This window comes from Salmo salar, chromosome 25 (genome assembly GCF_965601325.2).
Source record: "Salmo salar chromosome 25, fSalSal1, whole genome shotgun sequence".
NCBI lineage: Eukaryota > Metazoa > Chordata > Actinopteri > Salmoniformes > Salmonidae > Salmo > Salmo salar.
Window position 1 is genome coordinate 24,237,779 of NC_138315.1, and position 21,630 is coordinate 24,259,408.

The 21,630-nt window shown below is 42.1% G+C and overlaps 1 protein-coding gene across 1 annotated transcript in view; it reads right to left on the bottom strand.

Annotated features, from left to right (window-relative positions):
• The window catches only part of LOC106586430 (zinc finger protein GLI2), a 103,740-nt gene that overhangs the window by 63,048 nt on the left and 19,062 nt on the right, over positions 1-21,630 (bottom strand). Inside the window, exon 2 of the mRNA XM_014173702.3 lies at positions 20,640-20,781. Coding sequence (XP_014029177.3) covers positions 20,640-20,754 — 115 coding nt within the window. The 5' untranslated portion in view covers positions 20,755-20,781. The remainder of the gene's footprint in view (positions 1-20,639; positions 20,782-21,630) is intronic.

The following is a 21,630-nucleotide window of genomic DNA, read 5'->3' on the forward strand; positions in this document are numbered from 1 at the left end:
TCATTAAATTGAGAGTCAAGACCCTATTGGCCAGAATTGAAGTGGAAAGTTGGCTCTGGGTCTTATATTAATCCCAGTCTATAACCATGCCACAACATGTCAGAGACTACCGCCTTGTTTACCATGACAGTTTGATGCCATCATCACTATCATTGATAAGATAAGGACCTGTTCAGAGCCCCATGTTAAAGCAGAGGGATCGGGAGATTTGGAAGAGGTGGAGGCATGTGTCTGTGTGCGTGCGTGTGCATGCGTGTTTATGTGTGTGTGTTTGTGTGCGTGTGGAGGTGAGGTGAGGGCGCGGGGGGGGCATTTTAGGGTGAGAGAGAGAGAAAGAGCGAGAGAGAGACAAGTCTGTATCTGCTGCAGCCGTGGGATGACCCTGTTGATCCTTTGAAGCTTGGGCCAAGAATGCACACGCATATTTCCTACTGTGGGAAATTACCTAGGCCACAACACAGACTGCACAGACTATACTGCTAATACACAGGCTTTACATTGTAAGTCATAACGCGTTGGAAAAATAAATGTCATTTGACTGAGGTTAATAATGGGTCCAGTCTAACAACACTAACCTCTTGTTCACCTGAACTGGTCACAGTGTCAGAGTGGTAATAGGGAAGGCAACACTTCATTACTGTAATAAGTATACAGAGGGCATGACACTATCTATCATTGCCACTATGTACAGCGAATAAGGACAAGATGCATTTAAACGGAACAAAAACACAACATGCAACAATTTCAAAGATTTTACTGAGTTACAGTTCATTAAAGGAAATCAGTCAATTGAAATAAATTCCTTAGGCCCTAATCTATGGATTTCATATTACTGGGAATACAGATATGCATCTGTTGTTTACAGATACCTTAAAAAAAAGGTAGGGGCGTGGATCAGAAAACCAGTATCTGACGTGACCACCATTTGCCTCATGCAGCGTGACACATCTCCTTCGCATAGAGTTGATCAGGCGGTTGATTGTGGCCTGTGGAATGTTGTCCCACTCCTCTTGAATGGCTGTGCGAAGTTGCTGGATATTGGCAAGAACTGGAACACGCCGTCATACACATCGATTCGTCGATTCAGAGCATCCCAAACGTGCTCAATGGTTGACATGTCTGGTGAGTATGCAGGCCATGGAAGAACTGGGACATTTTCAGCTTCCACGAATTGTGTACAGATCCTCGTGATATGGGGCAGCGCATTATCATGCTGAAACATGAGGTGGTTACACGGGGTCTGAGGTTGTGAGGCCAGTTGGACGCATTGCCAAATTCTCTAAAATGATGTTGGAGGCGGCTTATGGTAGAGAAATTAACATTCAATTATCTGGTAACAGCTCTGGTGGACACTCCTGCAGTCAGCATGCCAATTGCACACTCCTTAAAAACGTGAGACATCTGTGGCATTGTGTGGTGTACACATTTTAGAGTGGCCTTTTATTGTTCCCAGCACAAGGTACACCTGTGTAATGATCATGCTGTTTAATCAGTTTCTTGATATGTCACACCTGTCAGGTGGATGGATTATCTTGGCAAAGGAGAAATGCTCACTAACAGGGATGTAAACAAATTTGTGCACAGAATTAGAGAGAAATAAGCTTTTTGTACGTATGGAAAATATCTGAGATCTTGTAATTCATCTCATGAAAAATGGGACCAACACTTTACATGTTGCATTTATATTTTTGTTCAGTGTAAATTCAATTTTAATGAAACATAGAAGGTATGAGGGAATCCTCAAAATCCCCATACTTCCTAACCAAAGAGCTCACATGAAGGGATTTCACTCACTCAATCACTTACTCCATTCCTACCCAGTTGTTATGAAAATTACTATTTATTTTTCCCAAATCCATCCTTCTTCTCATCCTCCAACACTTTTCCCAGAGCTGTCTGATGTATGAGATTACGAACTAGTTATCCATAGGGCTGGTAGCGGCTTGTTTACATGTTACTCAGGACCATGACAACCATACATTGAGGTCTCAAGGCTGTAGTATAATTACAGGGTGTACTGTATATACCGTAATTTAACTAGTGATAGAAAGGACTTTCTCAGAGTGGAGGAAACGTTGTTACTCCATTGCATAGTGCAGGGGATATGTGCAGAACTGAACTGATTCTGCCCTCATTTGCACTACTCACCAAACAAGAAAAATGGAGGAGACTTCAGCGCTACACAATGGAAAACATAAGGCATAGATTGGTTCTTGGATTGGCTGTTCCTTCCTTCCTGACCCTGTTCTAGGAGAACTGTATACTTGTCTCCAGCCAGGACAGAGTTTTGGTCTGGGATGCCTCTGTTTGTTTGTTATTCCTGGGTCTGCTGCATTTACTCAGGCTACCCTGTCTGCTTATTTTGCTGGTCACACAGTTTACTGTAGTCATGCCGTCTGCATGCCTGCCTGCATGCGTTCTGTCCTTGGAGGAAGGCCAGTAGCCCTGGTGTCAGGGCCGTGGGCCACACTGGGCTTGTCCCATATGGCACCCTATTCCCTGTGGGCCTTGTTCAAGAGTAGTGCACTACAGGGAATAGGGTGCCATTTGGGACGTACTGCTTTCTTGTTTCAGACAGGATTCACGCTGCTGCTGACTGCTGCACTGACCACACAATGTTTATTGAATTTCTTCTCCTACTCATCGTCAAGCTAAGCTGACCTGATGCTTATTTCGGACAAAAGCGACCCCAACAAATAATGAAAAAACATTAAACCATTTCTGTTTGTTTTTTAAACCAAAATAAACATGTTTTAAAACCCTTCCTTTTGTCTGTTTATTTGACTGGATTTTACTTAGACAAAGTCTGTCTGGCTTACAGGTGCAGGGGATTGAACATGTGATATGTGACTCTCTCTACTACTAAAAGCCATCCATAAGTAGACTAATTGCTAATGTTGTGGTATTACCAGCCGTTGTCAGCAGTGTAACCTTAGATCTGTAATTACCAGCAAAACCAACTCCTCCAGCTTGAGCAGAAATTCTAGTGTCGCTACAAGTCAATTTCCTGTGAGCTTAACAGAGCTGCAACAGCACAGTCACAAAGCGCTCTAATACTGGCGATGGCTATAGGCCAATAGCTCTTTTTAGGTGAAGTGTCAAATTAGCTAAGAACAGTAAAGAACTGTGATTTGATCAATTGTGGCAATAATATATCTCTGGTTGTTCACAATCAATATTGGAATTAACTTTCCCCGACAACAAAAGATGGACTCCTCTGGCCTCAGCCTGTCCTGCTGTAGCCTAGAAGACCAGCCATATGAATAGCCTGTAGCCCATTTACCCCAGCTATAGCAACAGACCTGTTTACATAAGCACCCCTGTCTGTGTTTACAGTTTTACACACATTTATGTTTAACTCCTCAGTGGTTTATTTTTGTTCACTTGAACTGTGAGCTTGAAGGGGTACATTAGTGGAAGAAAGCAGGCGTGGAAGGCTCTTAGTTCAGGTTGATAAGAGTTAGAGTTACATGGGGTGAGGGGTGGGGGTCTTTTTAGAGGTCTACGTTTGGCAAACATTCACATTTTCTTTATGTAGTGGAACTTGTTTTGTCCAGCTAGCTACTGTTATTATTTTGGATGTGTAAAACCCCCCCCATTTAGAGAAGGCAAAGGTCAGGGGTTGCCTAGGGGGGGGCACCGGGGGGGAAAGGGGAGAACCAGAACTCTACAGCCCATCCAGGGCTGACCGACAGATCCATATCAGGTACCCAAAACAGGAAATATACATCTCAGAGTCGGAGACCTGGATTAAACAGAGCATGTTAGGAACGGCGTGCTGTTAGAGAAAAAGAAGAAGGCGAGAGAGAGAAAGAAAGAGAGAGGAAGGGTGTCAGCAAATCCCCTAAAGTATCCATATATTGCTCTCAACTCCTAACATGTTGTCTTTGGACACTGTGTGTGTGCATGTGTGTGTGCGTGTGTGTGTGTGTGTGTGTGCGTGTGTGTGCGTGTGTGTGTGCGTGTGTGTGTGTGTGTGTGTGTGTGTGTGTGCGACATCTTGTAAGGAGAGATTTACGTGTGTTAGGCAGACGGTGCCCAAAGCACACAGTTTATTTTCTTCACTTTAACTAGAAGCTTTGAAGCAAAAGGCAGGAGGCAGATGAACGTTCCAAAGAAACAACCAATATCAGAGATGTATTTTTATTACAGAATGATTTATGCTTCATAACCACATTAGAGACATAACTCTGTCAAAGTATTCAGCTCTGTCAATCTATAGAAAAGAGACAGTACAGAGACTATACTGTTACTTTGATGTACTATACTGTGCTAATTTAATTAATTAAATCACACACACACACACTCATTGTGATCACAGTAGTGTTCTCAGCATCTTAAATATTAATCTGAACTCGGCATAGGAATGTATTTACTTTATGTAACAACTATCCAGAGAATCAACTGTAAAATGCAAAACCCAACCCGTGTCCAATTTCCGGCAAGAGAACAGAAGTGTATCGGACCCTGTGCTGAAGCCTATGTAGGCAACAACTTTTTCAGACTTGAACTTGCTCTAATGACTACCGACAGAGGCAGAGTAACTTCTGAAACTCCTCAGTATAACAATCTGTTTTCCAAGGAGCTCTGTTTTACACTGATGTAGACTTAGAGTCAAGGGAATGTATAAGTATAAAGAAATGTATTGAGCTGACTGCCCAGGACAGACTCTGTATGAACCTATTTTAAAACATATTAGATATGAAATATAACCTATTTACTGTAAAATAAGACACCATTTTAGGAGGATCTATACAGTTTGACGGAACATGACCATAAAAATAAAATGAACGTCTTTCCCGCTCTGTAATGATATCTGTCTCTGTGTTTTATAGAAGAGGAGCGCTCTGACAGGAAAGCAGAATTGGGCCGAACCAGTCAATAGCTTAGCCTTCCTGTAAGACCTGCCTGGTATAGTCTTCTCAGGTATCGGGTCTTAGCCAATGCAGTATTGATACAATGTCATGAAATAGATGACACTGAATAGAGTGGGTCCTTTCTTTCCCAACATGATAATATACTGGGGAAATTAAAGATAAATATATTATGGGATTTTCAAATGTGTGTGTCAAGTTGTTTTCGAAATAATAAGGTCAATGGAGGTGGCGTCTTGCACAAGACAGTAACCAGAACTATTTATCTCTTGCATTGTCTTGTTTACTCTTTTTAAAGACAAAGGGAACGAATACGAAGGCACTCATCCACGTTGTGCAGTTAGAGTAACGTTAGGAATATCTTAAAAAGTACAGAGAATATTCCACTCATCAGGATATTTATTATTTGATCAGTTTAAAACACCAGAGGAGGGACCATGGAGTTAGTTCAACATATAAGGAAGGGAGGAGGTAGAGGTCAGACAGCACTGGCTAACCGCTGAGTCACAGATCCTCTATTCTCTCCCTGCTTTTTCATGGGGCCACAGTACCACAGCAGCGTAAGGGCCTCAGGTAGCCTAGTGGTTAGAGCGTTGGGTCAGTAACCGAAAGGTAGCTGGATCAAATCCCCGAGCTGACAAGTTAGAAATCTGTCGCTCTGCCCCTGAGCATGGCACCGAAGATATGGATGTTGATTATTGCAGCCCCCTGCACCTCTCTGATTCAGACGGATTGGGATAAATGTGGAAGACACATTTCAGTTGTACAACTGACTAGGTATTCCCATTTAGTGGGAAAGAAAGAAAGAGCAGAAATCCCTTTCTCAGGAAGATTTGTGTCTGTCTGTCCCTTTGGAGTGATGCTGCCTGTGGACAACCAGGCGGGTAGCCTTTTTTTCTGGTCACATTTTTCTCTGCCAGCAGCCTAACCTCCGGAGCACCTTCTCCAGAGCAGAGCAGCCCAGGGACCATGAGAGAGGTCTATGGGAGAGACGCACCTTGCTCCCCCTCTCACGCACACCTCAAAAGCCTTATGCATGCTTCGGTTGGCTGGCGCCTAGCCGAACTCGAGAAAAAGGTGGCAATAGTACCGTTTGTCCATATTGAGATGACGTAGCCAGTATACACTTCCTCAAAATAGTCAGAATAAGTCTAAAATAATTTAAGAAATCTGTAAAATGTTTATGCTTTTGCTGAGGAGATTTTAGTTATGCAATTTTACATCTAACTAAGATGTTTGGTGCAGTATTTTTCAAGTGAACAAAATGTGCATGGAAATTAGTCATCTACCATTGAATAACAACAAACTTCATTGAAGAATCCCCACAGTTGAACAATGACCGACGAATGGGCATAGACTTCGGCTACTGAAATTCGGGTTGCGCCGAGAGAAAAATGTGTGTGCCCAAACAGCGGAAAAAACCCTTGCCGAAGACCAAAATGAACAAAAACCTCACAAAATGTTGTCCTAATATATTCACAAACTGTCCCGAACTGTTTCAGATTGGAAGCATGCGGATGCCTTAACCTCCCCATCACCCCTCGGAACCCATCTCACCCTGACCTTTACTCACTCACCATCTTTACGGACACCAGGGGCGTGATTAACACACTGCTCCATCCTTATCACTAGCTCACCACTCTCTTAACAAAACTAATGTTCCTTCATCCATCTTGTGTAGTCACTAGACCCAGAGTTTAGGCTAGTGGTTACACTCCACAGTCTACATTTGTACAGCCAGTGTACGTGGAGTGGGGGGAGGGACAAAACAGGGCACAATGGTGACTGTTGAACTCAATTCCAATCTGAGGGTTACATAAAGACAGTGTATAGTGTAAAAGTATGACAGAAAAATGTACCTCTGGTTTTCTGGGCTAACATCTTTTTTTAACGTAACATTGAAGACAATGCACCCTGCTTACTAGAGGACAATTAAAATAAAATGGCAAAACAGAAAGACTGTTCAAATACTCCTACTAACCGTACTATTTGTGATGTAAATTGAGTATGTAGTATGCTTATTGGACAAAGTATGCCAAAAGGTTCCCGGATGTCGTACTACATTTGTCAAAATACGAAGTATACAGGCAGTGGACATTATTTCTGTGCTTTTGGGGCCCTTAATGCATTTCTTTCGAAAATGGGCGTGGCTTCACAACATTTTCAGATTTGAAGAAAATGTCAGAAAATAATCAGCCAAGTCTGACGAGAGTGGATACAAATTCACTGCCTTAACTAATTATGACAAATGTTAAGAAAATATTGAGCAATGTAAAAAAATATATATGCCTTTTCAAATAACTTATGTTACACGTTCTGTTCGGTGACATTTTGTTAGCTACGCTAACCTTACCAACCACATAGCATATCATTACAGCAGTTGCTTGTATGTACTGGTATGTTAGCTAGCTACCTAACATTAGTTGGCAAATAATACATAAAACTTGCCAGCAGGGTCATCGCTAGGCCTATTATAGGGGGGAGTATGCCCAGACCCCCCCTAAAAGAAGCTTAGCCCCCCTATCCATGAATCTCTAGTGCCATCCCTGCTTGCCAGTATATTAACTAAATGGTATCTAACTAACTACCCAACGTTTATTGACTTCTTCACAGCATTCTTAGCTTAGCTAAAAGGTATAGTCGTTGAGCGTTCTTAATGGACATTGCTAATGAAGACATAAAATGTCTAGCTGGTAATTTGTTAGCTATGCTAACAAGCTAGCAAGAAGTTGCATAGCAACAGCAGCCAACTTCCGGTAGACAGGCAAAGCGCTAGTACACTCAACTGAAGGGATACCGTTCATTTACAGTATACTAAAATGAACTAATAGTATATACACTCCTTAAATATGTAGTATACAGTATGATAGTATGGGTATTCGAACACAGCTTGTGTCTATCTATGCCTACACATCCCTCTTCCCGTGCTGGTGTGAAAGAGAATCTGCTAAAGCCAGGCAAGGTTTGCTTTAGCTTTGAATGTTTTACTGTCCCGGTATGAAGTACCTGATCTGTGCACATGTTCCTACAACTGGCGAACCACAACCTGAGAGACAGACCAATAACTCCTACAGGCTAGGGGTCGTGTTGCAGCCTTACAGCTCGCACACACACACACACACACACACACACACACACACACACACACACAAAGAGCCTGCCCTGCCAGACAGATGCGGGCTGTCACAGAGAACGTGGGTGCCCATTTAAAATCATTAACAAGGCCCGGCTAAAGAAACAGCCTGATGCATATCAAGGAACAGGCGGATTCATGCCAAGCCAACATCATCCCCTCCCCTTCTAGTCAGGGCCCCTTGCACTAAGAGCTATAGGGGCTACACATTCTTCCATTCTGGTTTAAGAGTCATGAACTCCAATTTAAAAGGGACATTTCACTGCTGCTCTTTCAAGGTATATGTCCATTCATATGTTACTAACATATATTTGTGTTAGAAAAATCTAGAATTTCCTCACTACATCCAAATACAAGCATTTCTGCGTCACACCGGTATAAAACGGGCCATGTGAATTTCCTGGTTAAAAGCAAACCACAATATCCATCATTCATAGCGATTTCAGGACGTAGTACCGCCCTTGTCGAGGTGGATCCAGCTGAGAATGGGTGTCAACAGGTTGCTAAAATTACTCACTGGATCAGCCACTCGTTCATAGAACATCAGCTTGCGAACAACTATTTATTTATAATTTTGTGGTGTCGACAACAACTGTAACGTTTAGTCATGGTGTGGTGCTCATTACATGGATGTGCAAACTACAAGCAAGCACAGGCTGCTGGGGTAACATTTCATTGGTTACCTTGCTAAGAAGTCGAGCAGAGATAACGTAGCTAGTGAACTACATTTGTTTATCTAAACGAAGCAAGTTAGTTTTCTTAAAATGCTGGCAAGACATTCCAAAGCAAATCAATGTAATTTTACAGTTGCTATCTGGCAATATGATTTGTAACTTCGCAAGAAAACGTTAGCTAATGTTAGCTACAGCCTACCGGACTGTATCTAACCCATAGCCAGCTAACTAACTACCGCAGAGGCTAACGTGACTGGCCTATGTGTCCATTTACAGAGTCCGATCCCATCAACATCTGTAGCGTCATCAACACCAGGAACTAGTATACAGTGCATTTGGAAAGTATTCAGACCCCTTCCATTTTTCCACATTTTGTTACGTTATGGACTTATTTTAAAATTGAATAAATATTAAATTAAATAAAAAATATCTCATCAATCTACACACAATAACCCATGAGTTCAAAGGAATTGTCCGTAGAGCTCCGAGACAGGATTGTGTCGAGGCACAAATCTGGGGAAGGGTACCAAAATATTTCTGCAGCATTGAAGGTCCCCAAGAACACAGTCGACTCCATCATTCTTAAATGGAAGAAGTTTGGAACCACCAAGACTCTTCCTAGAGCTGGCCGCCTGGCCAAACTGAGTAATCGTGGGAGAAGAGCCTTGGTCAGGGAGGTGACCAAGAACCCGATGGTCCCTCTGACAGAGCTGTAGAGTTTCTCTGTGGAGATGGGAGAACCTTCCAGAAGGACAACCATCTCTGCAGGACTCCACCAATCAGGTGGAGTGGCCAGACAGAAGCCACTCCTCAGTAAAAGGCACGACAGCCCGCTTGGAGTTTGTCAAAAAGGTACCTAAAGGACTCTCACACCATGAGAAACAAGATTCTCTGGTCTGATGAAACGAATATTGAACGCTTTGGCCTGAATACCAAGCGTCACGTCTGGAAGAAACCTGGCACCATCCCTACGGTGAAGCATGGTGGTGGCAGCATCATGCTGTGGTGGCAGCATCATGTTGAGGGAAAGATGAACAGAGCAAAGTACAGAGATATTCTTGATGAAAACCTGCTCCAGAGCACTCAGGACCTCAGACTGGGGCGAAGGCTCACCTTCCAACAGGACAATGACCCTAAACATACAGCCAAGCCAATGCAGGAGTGGCTTCAGGACAAGTCTCTGAATGTCCTTGAGTGGCCCAGCCAAAGCCCGGACTTGAACCCGATCGAACATCTCTGGAGAGACCTGAAAATAGCTGTGCAGCGTCACTCTCCATCCAACCTCACAGAGCTTGAGGCGATCTGCAGAGAAGAATGGGAGAAACTCCCCAAATACAGGTATGCCAAGCTTGTAGTGACATATCCAAGAAGAAATGAGGCTGTAATCGCTGTCAAAGGTGCATCAACAAAGTACTGAGTAAAGGGTCTGAATACTTATGTAAATGTTATCATTTTTATTTTATTTTTACTAATTTGCAAACATTTAAAAAAAAACTGTTTTTTGCTCTGTCATTATGTGGTATTGATGAGAGAAAAAAACGATTTAATCAATTTTAGAATAATGGTGTAATGCATTTAAAAAAAGAAAATAAGTCAAGGGGTCTGATTACTTTCCAAATGCTACTGTAAATCTTTCCATGACTCCACGATGAGCAAATAAATATGCTGGCCTGTGTCATGTTGTTCTAGTTGGCGTGTTATTAGTAGGCTACAACTTCTACTGTAGTTTTCTTTGTTTATGCAAAACTTGAAGTCTAAATTGGAGTAAAGCAGAGTTATTAGTAAGAATGGGATGGTGTGGATGAATGATTGGTGTCTGCTGGCAGTGGATATTGTGTGGAAGGTTAGTCAGCATGATGTATTGACACAAGGGGATATAGTACCTTGTTTGAGTGTGTAATGGGAAAGGGGGATACCTAGTTAGTTGTACAACTTAATGCCTTTAACTGAAATGTGTCTTGCGCATTTAACCCAACCCCTCTGAATCAGAGAGGAGCGGGGGGCTGCCTCAATCGACATCCAAGTCAACAGCGCCCGGGCAACAATGAGTTAGCTGCCTTGCTCAGTGGCAGAATAGCAGATTTTTACCTTGTCAGCTTGGGGATTCGATCCAGCAACCTTTCGGTTACTGGCCCAACGCTCTAACCACTAGGCTACCATTTTACAACAACAAAATGACTACAGATTAATCCTGCTGCTGCTGACCTTGACACCAGCTTTAGTAGTAGAGATCCTATAGACCCATTGGATGAAAGATTTCAGCTGTGAACAACCTCAAGATTATCTGACTCGGAAGAGGAAAAGACTGCACGGGGCTGGCAAGAGTAAAAGTGTATAGTCTATGAGTCCAAGGTCATAAAGTTATGTCAGACAAGGTGCCATTGCCTAACATAAGACAATGTTCACCAGCTGAAGAACTTTCAGGACTCTGCCTGGAATATTCAGCCAACACAACATCCATATTAGACTGATGTTGTCATTTAATATAGAATGCCTACTATACTCACAACTGCATTATGGTATAGATATTGCTAGCTCTTTTACATATGTATATAATGGAGTTTGATAAAATGTTTATTTAATATTTTGGTATATGTGTACTGACAAGTGACTAAGTGATTCCAGCTGCGTCAGAAACCAATAAAGTGCTGACTTCTACTTCTGGATCAATTCATTGTGATATTCATGATTTTTTGGGGGAAGTAACTAGCTACAATCTTACTGATAAAACAAATGATGCAGGGAGTTGGTGTATCATTTCAACTTTAATTTGTTGGTAAGTAAACATGTTTGAATAAATCAGTAGATTAGTCTGTCAATGTAGCAAATAAGTAGACATGGATTGTATTCAAGACAAATTTAATTTGCTCTGGAGAGCGAGGTGAGTTTACACAGCAGTACACAGAAACATTATGGCAATGTATGACATATACTGTATGCAGTAAAGACAAATATTCTACTAACGCCTATAACAAATACTACAGGTATACAAAGGGAATATTTGTATATGGTGTGTTTGGTGGGTGCAGTGAGATGTTCGGAGTCACTTTGATACAATGGGAGATTGTTGTTATGGACCTTTCACATCTCCTTGAATCATCCACTTATTTGTATCCGACATACTGTCCATCGTGTGAAGGATAAATTGTTTGAATGGCCCAGACAACACACGCAGGCAAGGGAATTTGGTGTCCTGTGCCTAGCTTCTCCCCACATAGAACAAACTATACATATAATCCCATGGCCACTAAGCGGTATTGTCTGAAAAATAATTACAAAAACACTATTATGGGCAATTGTTGTGTACTGTCTGTATTCGTACTGCAGCACAATAAAGAATAGGAGCACTCCCTTTAAGAGTGTGCTCCTTATCTCAGCTCGTTACCTGTATAAAAGACACCTGGGAGCCAGAAATCTTTCTGATTGAGAGGGGGTCAAATACTTATTTCCCTCATTAAAATGCAAATCAATTTATAACATTTTTGACATGCGTTTTTCTGGATTTTTTTGTTGTTATTCTGTCTCTCACTGTTCAAATAAACCTACCAATAAAATTATAGACTGATCATTTCTTTGTCAGTGGGCAAATGTACAAAATCAGCAGGGGATCAAATACTTTTCCCCCTCACTGTAGCTACAACACACAGGTATAGTTATTCAAAGACTAATACGAGTCATAAAGCCAAAGTAATTTCATTACTCTTCGTCATCATCATCAAAACATTTATCCAGTTTTAATCCTGATAAGATACATTGAGGCTAGCTAGCTAACGTTAACTAACTACCTATAACATTAGGCTACAGTACATTTTTGGGTAAAGCAAACAAAGCTAGCTCAACATGGCTAGATTGTCTTGTAATGTTACTAGTAAGCCCTGTTATGGTTGAATCGATCACAAAATTATACTTTACTGAACAGCACTGCCTTGTGTGAAAAGAGATCTTATATTGCTAGCTAGGTACCAACTGCAAAACAACTTACTCGTTTGTCTTTTGCCTTCCTGGTCTAGCTGGTCTAGGCTGCTGCCACCAGTTGATCTTAGAGGATCTTAGAGGTCTACAGCACACTCCTATCCATGTGTGCAACGAAACCGATATGGTCTGTCACATACACACAATCCATCAGAGTCTGACCGTGGTTCCCCATCGCTGCTTGCTGGTCTCGCAATTCATGTACTCGTCTCAACTCCTCTTATGTAAAAGAACATCGAAAACTGTTTCATCGTCCAGCTTTTCTTGGAAAGAGGAATCAGAAGCAGCCATTGTAATTATTTAGCCATCTTGGATAGACAGTGCATGGTAACATAGCTCCCATGAACCTGTAGAAACTGGTACCAAACCCATTTTTGAAAAGCCTGCCTTCGAGGGTGGGAACACAATTGGATAAGGAAGTAGGGCTCCTGTCAGGCTGTAGTCTTTACAAAGCTCGGGAAAACGAGTCAACCTAGATATCCTGCAATGATGTGGCAGCTAGGAACATCGTTCCTATCTATTGAACAAGGACAATCATATCTACTCGCTGCTAGCGTGATCGTCGTGCAATCGGCAAAACACAAAGGCCACAATAATTACTACAAAACATGACAAAACCCATTTTTTGTTCAGATAGCAGGCTCAATCAACCAATGACATCATTGGTTGAACTCTCCCGGGCAAAAATTCTAAAATACCGCTATGGTGCATAATTACGTCTGAAACACCTCATCACTCATAATTATGTAGGAAACTGGAAAAACACCCCAAATAATGTTCAGCGGTGAAGTATCCCTTGAACTAGGCAAGGCATGTCTCCATGAAACTGAAATGGAGTCTTCTTTGTAAGACACTGATGTTCAACCTGCCAACGTGTCCAGGGCAGGCCAGCGAAGGGAAACGATGTACCGTAGTTGGAACTCTGTTCATTTGTAATGACTTGGATGTTTTACCATTGAAGCTAATGCAGACATTAGGGCGCTTTTCTTAGACCTTTCACCAAGTGGTCTGATGATCCTTCAGTTAGTTACCCTTTGACTTAACAGTAGTTTCAATAGAGTTGAGTGAATGAGGCCATTGATATTGGCTACTTTGAGAAATGTACTAAGAATAATACACTATCATATTGATTTATTCACATTATGCCCTATATCAGGGCTCTTCAACCCTGTTCCTGGTGAGTAACTTCACTCCAACCCTAATCTAGCACACCTGATTCTAATAATTAGCTGGTTGATAAACTGAATCAGGTTAGTTACAACTGGGGTTGGAGTGAAAAGATACAGGAAGGTAGCTCTCCAGGAACAGATTTGGTCAAATATTCATACTAATTGCAGGACCAGTGAAAAGACTGATCAAAAGGACAAAAACAAATGAGAAACATAAGAGTATAACTATGTAACAAAGTCAGTATGGGTGTAAATGTTCTACTTTCGCTGTTGCCAATGTGTGAATAAAGAATGCATGATGATTATAGTTTGGCGATGGCAGGCCACCAAGCCATTCATTAAACAGTAAAAACGTATGACTGATAAGTTCTATTAACATTTCAGTGGTGGGCCCTCGCTAGATGTCTTTGTCCATCTCAGAAGGAAGGACTTCAGAGTCCAGTTGAACCGCTCCGCCATGCAGTCGTTTATAATTCATAATGTTAAACCTCTGGAGGCAAGAACAAGGTCCTCAGTCCTCGTTATGGGGAGATTTCATCACATATACTCACTGATGAAAACACGAGGTCTCATATTTAATACATGAGAGGTCTCTCTCCCTGTCTCTCTCTCTCTCCCTTAATCTGTATCTCTCTCTTCCTCCCTCCCTCTCTAACACTTTCTGTTTCTCTCACTCTTTCTCGCACACTCTCTTTTTTTTCCTCAGACCGGATGGAAACTCACTACAGTTATCATCACATAAGAGTTGCCTGCCAGCTACTTTCCATAAAAATAAACTATACCAGCTTTATATTACTTACAATATAATTTGCAACTATCACAATTATTTGGTCTATGTAGGTTTGAATAATTGCAATAGGGTACCCTGTATAGGATACAGTACAATAAATGTAATTAATATGTTTGGAAACAATCTTCTACGATTTCTTTGAAGAGGTGCCATTGAGGGCAGAGAGAAGCGTCCTATTTTTCTTAAATCTATTTCTCTAAACAATTAATGCTCATATGGCTTTGCTTATGGCAGGTCACCAAGCTTATCATTAAATATAACTTACCAATGCCACAATATCAGATACAGCTCATTAGCATATCAAAAGGTACTTCCCGATCCTCGCCGGTGTCAGAGGACTCTGATGCACTGTGCCGTCCACTGTTACCACAGACTGCTTTAGTAATTTATAACGTTTATACTCACGAGGTAAGAACAAGGTCTTTCGCCCTCATTATAGTGTTATTTTTCATCACCCAGTTTCTGACATCCTTGAAACATGCAGTCCCTGTCCATATCTCTTTTTTTTTACGTGCCACTGAGTGGGTCAATAAGAATGCTGAGCACTGAGCCAGTCGTTGGACACTAACTCATCTTCATTCCAAGATGGCATAGCAGTCAGACGTCCTTTGTCCTCTTGTCGTGTCCCGTGTATATATATATATAATATATATATATATATATATATATATATATATATATATATATATATATTTACATATTTTCTTCGCATATCTTTTTATATTTTTTTTTCTAAAAACTCAAACCTCAAAACACTCTCCTGCAACCCGCCTCACCAATTTAAAAAAAAAAAAGATTTACCTCAAATCTGAACTCCACAACAGAAGCTAGCCAGAGGTTAGCCAGAGGTTGGCCAGTTCACTGGCTAACATTGGAGTTCAGCTAGCCACGTTTAGCGGACATCAGCTATCCCTTAGCTCGAAAAGCCATCGGCAGTTTTGTACAGCGCGACTCAGACCAGAGCATACCGGACCTATTTTCTCTCCATATCCCCGGATTTCTACCGCAGGCTCTGGACATTTACACCTGGATCTTGCAGCTAGCTAGCTGCTACCCGAGTGACTATTGGCTAATGTTGGTCCCGGAGCCAACATCAATTATTCCGGAGCTAGCCAGCTGAAGAGTTCCATCAGCCACTCATGGGCTACAATCACCTATCCGGACCCGTTTTACTGCCGATGCGGAGCCCCATCGGGCCTTCACGACTGGACTACCAATGTTATCTGCCCGAGGGAGTTATCCAACTGGCCCCTCCGTATCTACGTAACCTGAACGCCCATCTGCGGCCCGCTAATCGTTAGCTGTCTTATCGGCTGCTATCTGAATAGGTCTATCGGACAATTTTCTTGGGCCACTATAACTATTTTGCCAATTGGACTGGTCCCCCCTACCACACGGAACCCCACTAATCTACAGACGGAAACGCACGAGGTGGCTAAAAACAGACCTCCCTCCATCTTCTGCCAGCTTGCTACCTATGGCCCGGCTAGCTGTCTGAATCTCACTGGACCCTTATGATCACTCGGCTAAGCATGCCTCTCCTTAATGTCAATATGCCTTGTCCATTGCTGTTCTGGTTAGTGTTTATTGGCTTATTTCACTGTAGAGCCTCTAGCCCTGCTGATTATACCTTATCCAACCTTTCAGTTCCACCACCCACACATGCTTTGACATCTTCTGGTTTCAATGATGTTTCTAGAGACAATATCTCTCTCATCATCACTCAATGCCTAGGTTTACCTCCACTGTATTCACATCCTACCATACCTTTGTTTGTACATTATACCTTGAAGCTATTTTATCGCCCCCAGAAACCTTCTCCTTTTACTCTCTATTCCAGACTTCATAGACAACCAATTCTCATAGCTTTTAGCCGTATCCTTATCCTACCCCTCCTCTGTTCCTCTGGTGATGTAGAGGTGAATCCAGGCCCTGCAGTGCCTAGCTCCACTCCTATTCCCCAGGCGCTCTCTTTTGATGACTTCTGTAACCGTAACAGCCTTGGTTTCATGCATGTTAACATTAGAAGCCTCCTCCCTAAGTTTGTTTTATTCACTGCTTTAGCACACTCTGCCAACCTGGATGTCCTAGCCGTGTCTGAATCCTGGCTTAGGAAGTCCACCAAAAACTCTGAAATCTTCAACCCTAACTACAACATTTTCAGACAAGATAGAACGGCGAAAGAGGGCAGTGTTGCAATCTACTGCAGAGATAGCCTGCAGAGTTCTGTCCTACTATCCAGGTCTGTACACAAACAATTTGAACGTCTACTTTTAAAAATATATCTCTAAAAACAAGTCTCTCACCGTTGCCGCCTGCTATAGACCACCCTCTGCCCCCAGCTGTGCTCTGGACACCATATGTGAACTGATTGCCCCCCATCTATCTTCAGAGCTCGTGCTGCTAGGTGACCTAAACTGGGACATGCTTAACACCCCAGCCATCCTACAATCTAAGCTTGATGCCCTCAATCTCACACAAATTATCAATGAACCTACCAGGTACCACCCCAAAGCCGTAAACACGGGCACCCTCATAGATATCATCCTAACCAACTTGCCCTCTAAATACACTTCTGCTGTTTTCAACCAAGATCTCAGCGATCACTGCCTCATTGCCTGCATCCGTAATGGGTCAGCGGTCGAACGACCTCCACTTATCACTGTCAAACGTTCCCTGAAACATTTCAGTGAGCAAGTCTTTCTCATCGACCTGGCCCGGGTATCCTGGAAGGATATTGACCTCCTCCCGTCAGTAGAGGATGCCTGGTTATTTTTTTTAAATGCCTTCCTCACCATCTTAAATAAGCATGCCCCATTCAAAAAATGTAGAACCAGGAACAGATATAGACCTTGGTTCTCTCCAGACCTGACTGCCCTTAACCAACACAAAAACATCCTGTGGCATTCTGCATTAGCATCGAACAGCCCCCGTGATATGCAACTTTTCAGGGACGTTAGAAACCAATATACACAGGCAGTTAGAAAAGCCAAGGCTAGCTTTTTCAAGCAGAAATTTGCTTCCTGCAACACAAACTCAAAAAACTTCTGGGACACTGTAAAGTCCATGGAGAATAAGAACACCACCTCCCAGCTGCCCACTGCACTGAGGATAGGAAACTCTGTCACCTCCGATAAATCCACAAAAATTTAGAATTTCAATAAGCATTTTTCTACGGCTGGCCATGCTTTCCACCTGGCTACCCCTACCGCGGTCAACAGCACTGCACCCCCCACAGCAACTTGCCCAAGCCTTCCCCATTTCTCTTTCTCCAAAATCCAGTCAGCTGATGTTCTGAAAAGCTGAAAAATCTGGACCCCTACAAATCAGCCGGGCTAGACAATCTGGACCCTTTCTTTCTAAAATTACCTGCCGAAATTGTTGCAACCCCTATTACTAGCCTGTTCAACCTCTCTTTCGTGTCGTCTGAGATTCCAAAAGATTGGAAAGCAGCTGCTGTCATCCCCCTCTTCAAAGGAGGGGGCACTCTTGACCCAAACTGCTACAGACCTATATCTATCCTACCCTGCCTTTCTAAGGTCTTCAAAAGCCAAGTCAACAAACAGATTACCGACCATTTCGAATCCTACCGCACCTTCTCCGCTATGCAATCTGGTTTCAGAGCTGGTCATGGGTGCACCTCAGCCACGCTCAAGGTCCTAAACGATATCGTAACCGCCATCGATAAGAAACAATACTGTGCTGCCATATTCATTGACCTGGCCAAGGCTTTCAACTCTGTCAATCACCACATCCTCATCGGCAGACTCAATAGCCTTGGTTTCTCAAATGATTGCCTCGCCTGGTTCACCAACTACTTCTCTGATCGAGTTCAATGTGTCAAATCGGATGGCCTGTTGTCCGAGCCTCTGGTAGTCTCTTTGGGGGTGCCACAGGGTTCAATTCTTGGGCCAACTCTTTTCTCTGTATACATCAATGATGTCGCTCTTGCTGCTGGTGAGTCTCTGATCCACCTCTACGCAGATGACACCATTCTGTATACTTCTGGCCCTTCTTTGACAACTGTGTTAACAACCCTCCAGACGAGCTTCAATGCCATATAACTCTCCTTCCGTGGCCTCCAACTGCTCTTAAATACAAGTAAAAACGAAATGCATGCTCTTCAACCGATCGCTGCCCGCACCTGCCCGCCCATCCAGCATCACTACTCTGGACGGTTCTGACTTAGAATATGTGGACAACTACAAATACCTAGGTGTCTGGTTAGACTGTAAGCTCTCCTTCCAGACTCACATCAAACATCTCCAATCCAAAGTTAAATCTAGAATTGGCTTCCTATTTCGCAACAAAGCATCCTTCACTCATGCTGCCAAACATACCCTCGTAAAACTGACCATCCTACCGATCCTTGACTTCGGCGATGTCATTTACAAAATAGCCTCCAATACCCTACTCAATAAACTGGATGCAGTCTATCACAGTGCCACCCGTTTTGTCACCAAAGCCCCATATACTACCCATCACTGCGACCTGTATGCTCTCGTTGGCTGGACCTCGCTTCATACTCGTCGCCAAACCCACTGGCTCCAGGTCATCTACAAGACCCTGCTAGGTAAAGTCCCCCCTTATCTCCGCTCGCTGGTCACCATAGCAGCACCCACCTGTAGCACGTGCTCCAGCAGGTATATCTCTCTGGTCACCCCCAAAGCCAATTCCTCGTTTGGCCGTCTCTCCTTCCAGTTCTCTGCTGCCAATGACTGGAACGAACTACAAGAATCTCTGAAACTGGAAACACTTATGTCCCTCACTACCTTTAAGCACCAGCTGTCAGAGCAGCTCACAGATCACTGCACCTGTACATAGCCCATCTATAATTTAGCCCATACAACTACCTCTTCCCCTACTGTATTTATTTATTTATCTCCTTTGCACCCCATTATTTCTACTTTGCACTTTCTTCCACTACAAATCTACCATTCCAGTGTTTTACTTGCTATATTGTATTTACTTTGCCACCATGGCCTTTTTTGCCTTTACCTCCCTTATCTCACCTCATTTGCTCACATTGTATATAGACTTATTTTTCTACTGTATTATTGACTGTATGTTTGTTTTACTCCATGTGTAACTCTGTGTTGTTGTATGTGTCGAACTGCTTTGCTTTATCTTGGCCAGGTCGCAATTGTAAATGAGAACTTGTTCTCAACTTGCCTACCTGGTTAAATAAAGGTGAAATAAATAAATAAATAAATAAATAAAAAATAAGACACTATGTAAAGCATACACCAACATGGACCACCAAAAGAAAAACAATACCTAAAGGCAAGATTTTATCTTCTGCACAATCAATTTCAGTCATTGAAAATATTTTCAGAATGAAAATATTGGAAGAATACTTCTGGAGATACCATATGACAGGGGGACACCTATAATGTATTTGATTTGGGTATCAAATATGCCAACTTCTGACTGGGAGCACTGCTATAGTGTACAGACAGAGACTGGAGGTATATTTGAAGGTGTTAGCTCTTAGTCACAGTGCTGTAAAGTAAGTAAAAATACTTTGAAGTACCACTTAAGTTGTTTTTGGGGGCATCTATACTTTAATATATATCATTGACAAGTTTACTTTTAGTCCACTACATTCCTAAAGAAAATATGTTATATTTATGATACCATACATTTTCCCTGACACCCAAAAGTACTCGTTTTCGAATGCTCAGGCAGGACAGCAATATGGTCCAATTCACGCATCTATCAATATAACGCGTTGTCATCCCTACTGAATCTGATCTGGCAGAATCACTAAAAACAAATAATGCGTTCGTAAATGATGTCTGAGTGTTCCCCCTGTCTGTTTTTTCCCAAATATACCTCAAGTATGAACATGTAGTACTTTTTCCACCACTGTATTTAAGTACTTTTAAAACCAGACACTTTTTAGACTTTTACTCAGGTAGTATTTTACTGCGTGACTTTGACTTGATTAATTTTCTATTAAGGCATCTACTTTTACTCAAGTATGACAATTGAGTACTTTTTCCACCACTGCTTAGTCATTCATACCTCTGGTCACAGTAGTGGGAGATGGTTTCTTTGGCAGGTCTGAGAAGCTGCTTCCATCCAGACCTGATCCCTTATGCTCCTTTTTCTCAGTGGCTGTCGGAGCAGAGGTCTCCATGGTGGACAGCAGGGAGGCAGAGTCAACCTAGGGAAACAGAGAGGGAGAAGGAGAGATTAAAGCAAAACATGTGGAAAGCGAATAAAAAGGTTGTTGACACAATTCCTTTTATACTAGGATATTTTGGAATGAGGAGGTTGTTTTGGTCACAACACATACACACACGCAGAAAAACAACACATTCACTGGTTGTATTATCCTATGTGAGTTCCCCCAGCTGTGCCCGAGTTGCCAACAGAGGGAGCTCTACAGATTTTACACTCTGTATTACAGTCCAAAAATGTGTATAAAATACAAAATGAATAAAATGCTTGCGTTTAAAAAAAGGAAAACAAAGAATATATATATATATATAAAACTATTCAGTTCAATGACATGAAGCAGACTTCTCTGAGGTAAAGCATAGCGTTGCTGGTTACCGGGCACTGTCTGGGAACAACGACACAAGAGAGATTAGTCTAGCTACCATATTACATCATCTAGCGTGTCTCTTCCTAGTCTTCTCTCTTGCACAGTTAAACTAAATGTAGTTATTTAACTTTTCAGCAGAGAATAAAAACAAAACATTTTGACTGTATGTCATAAGAAGTATCGCTCAGGATATAGTGGTCAAATAATACATTAACGTACTGTAACTAGTAACTACCATGTTTATACATAGTTTTAAGAGGTCACTCAATATGAAAACGTACACTTAAATACAGCGCCTTCAGAAAGTATTCACACCCCTTTACTTTTTCCAAATGTTCTTGTGCTACAAAGTGGGATTCAAATAGATTTAATTGTCATTTTTTGTCAGCGATTTACACAAAATACTCTGTAAAATGTAAAAGTGGAAGAAAAATCATAAAAATGAAACAATTCATTAATATAACT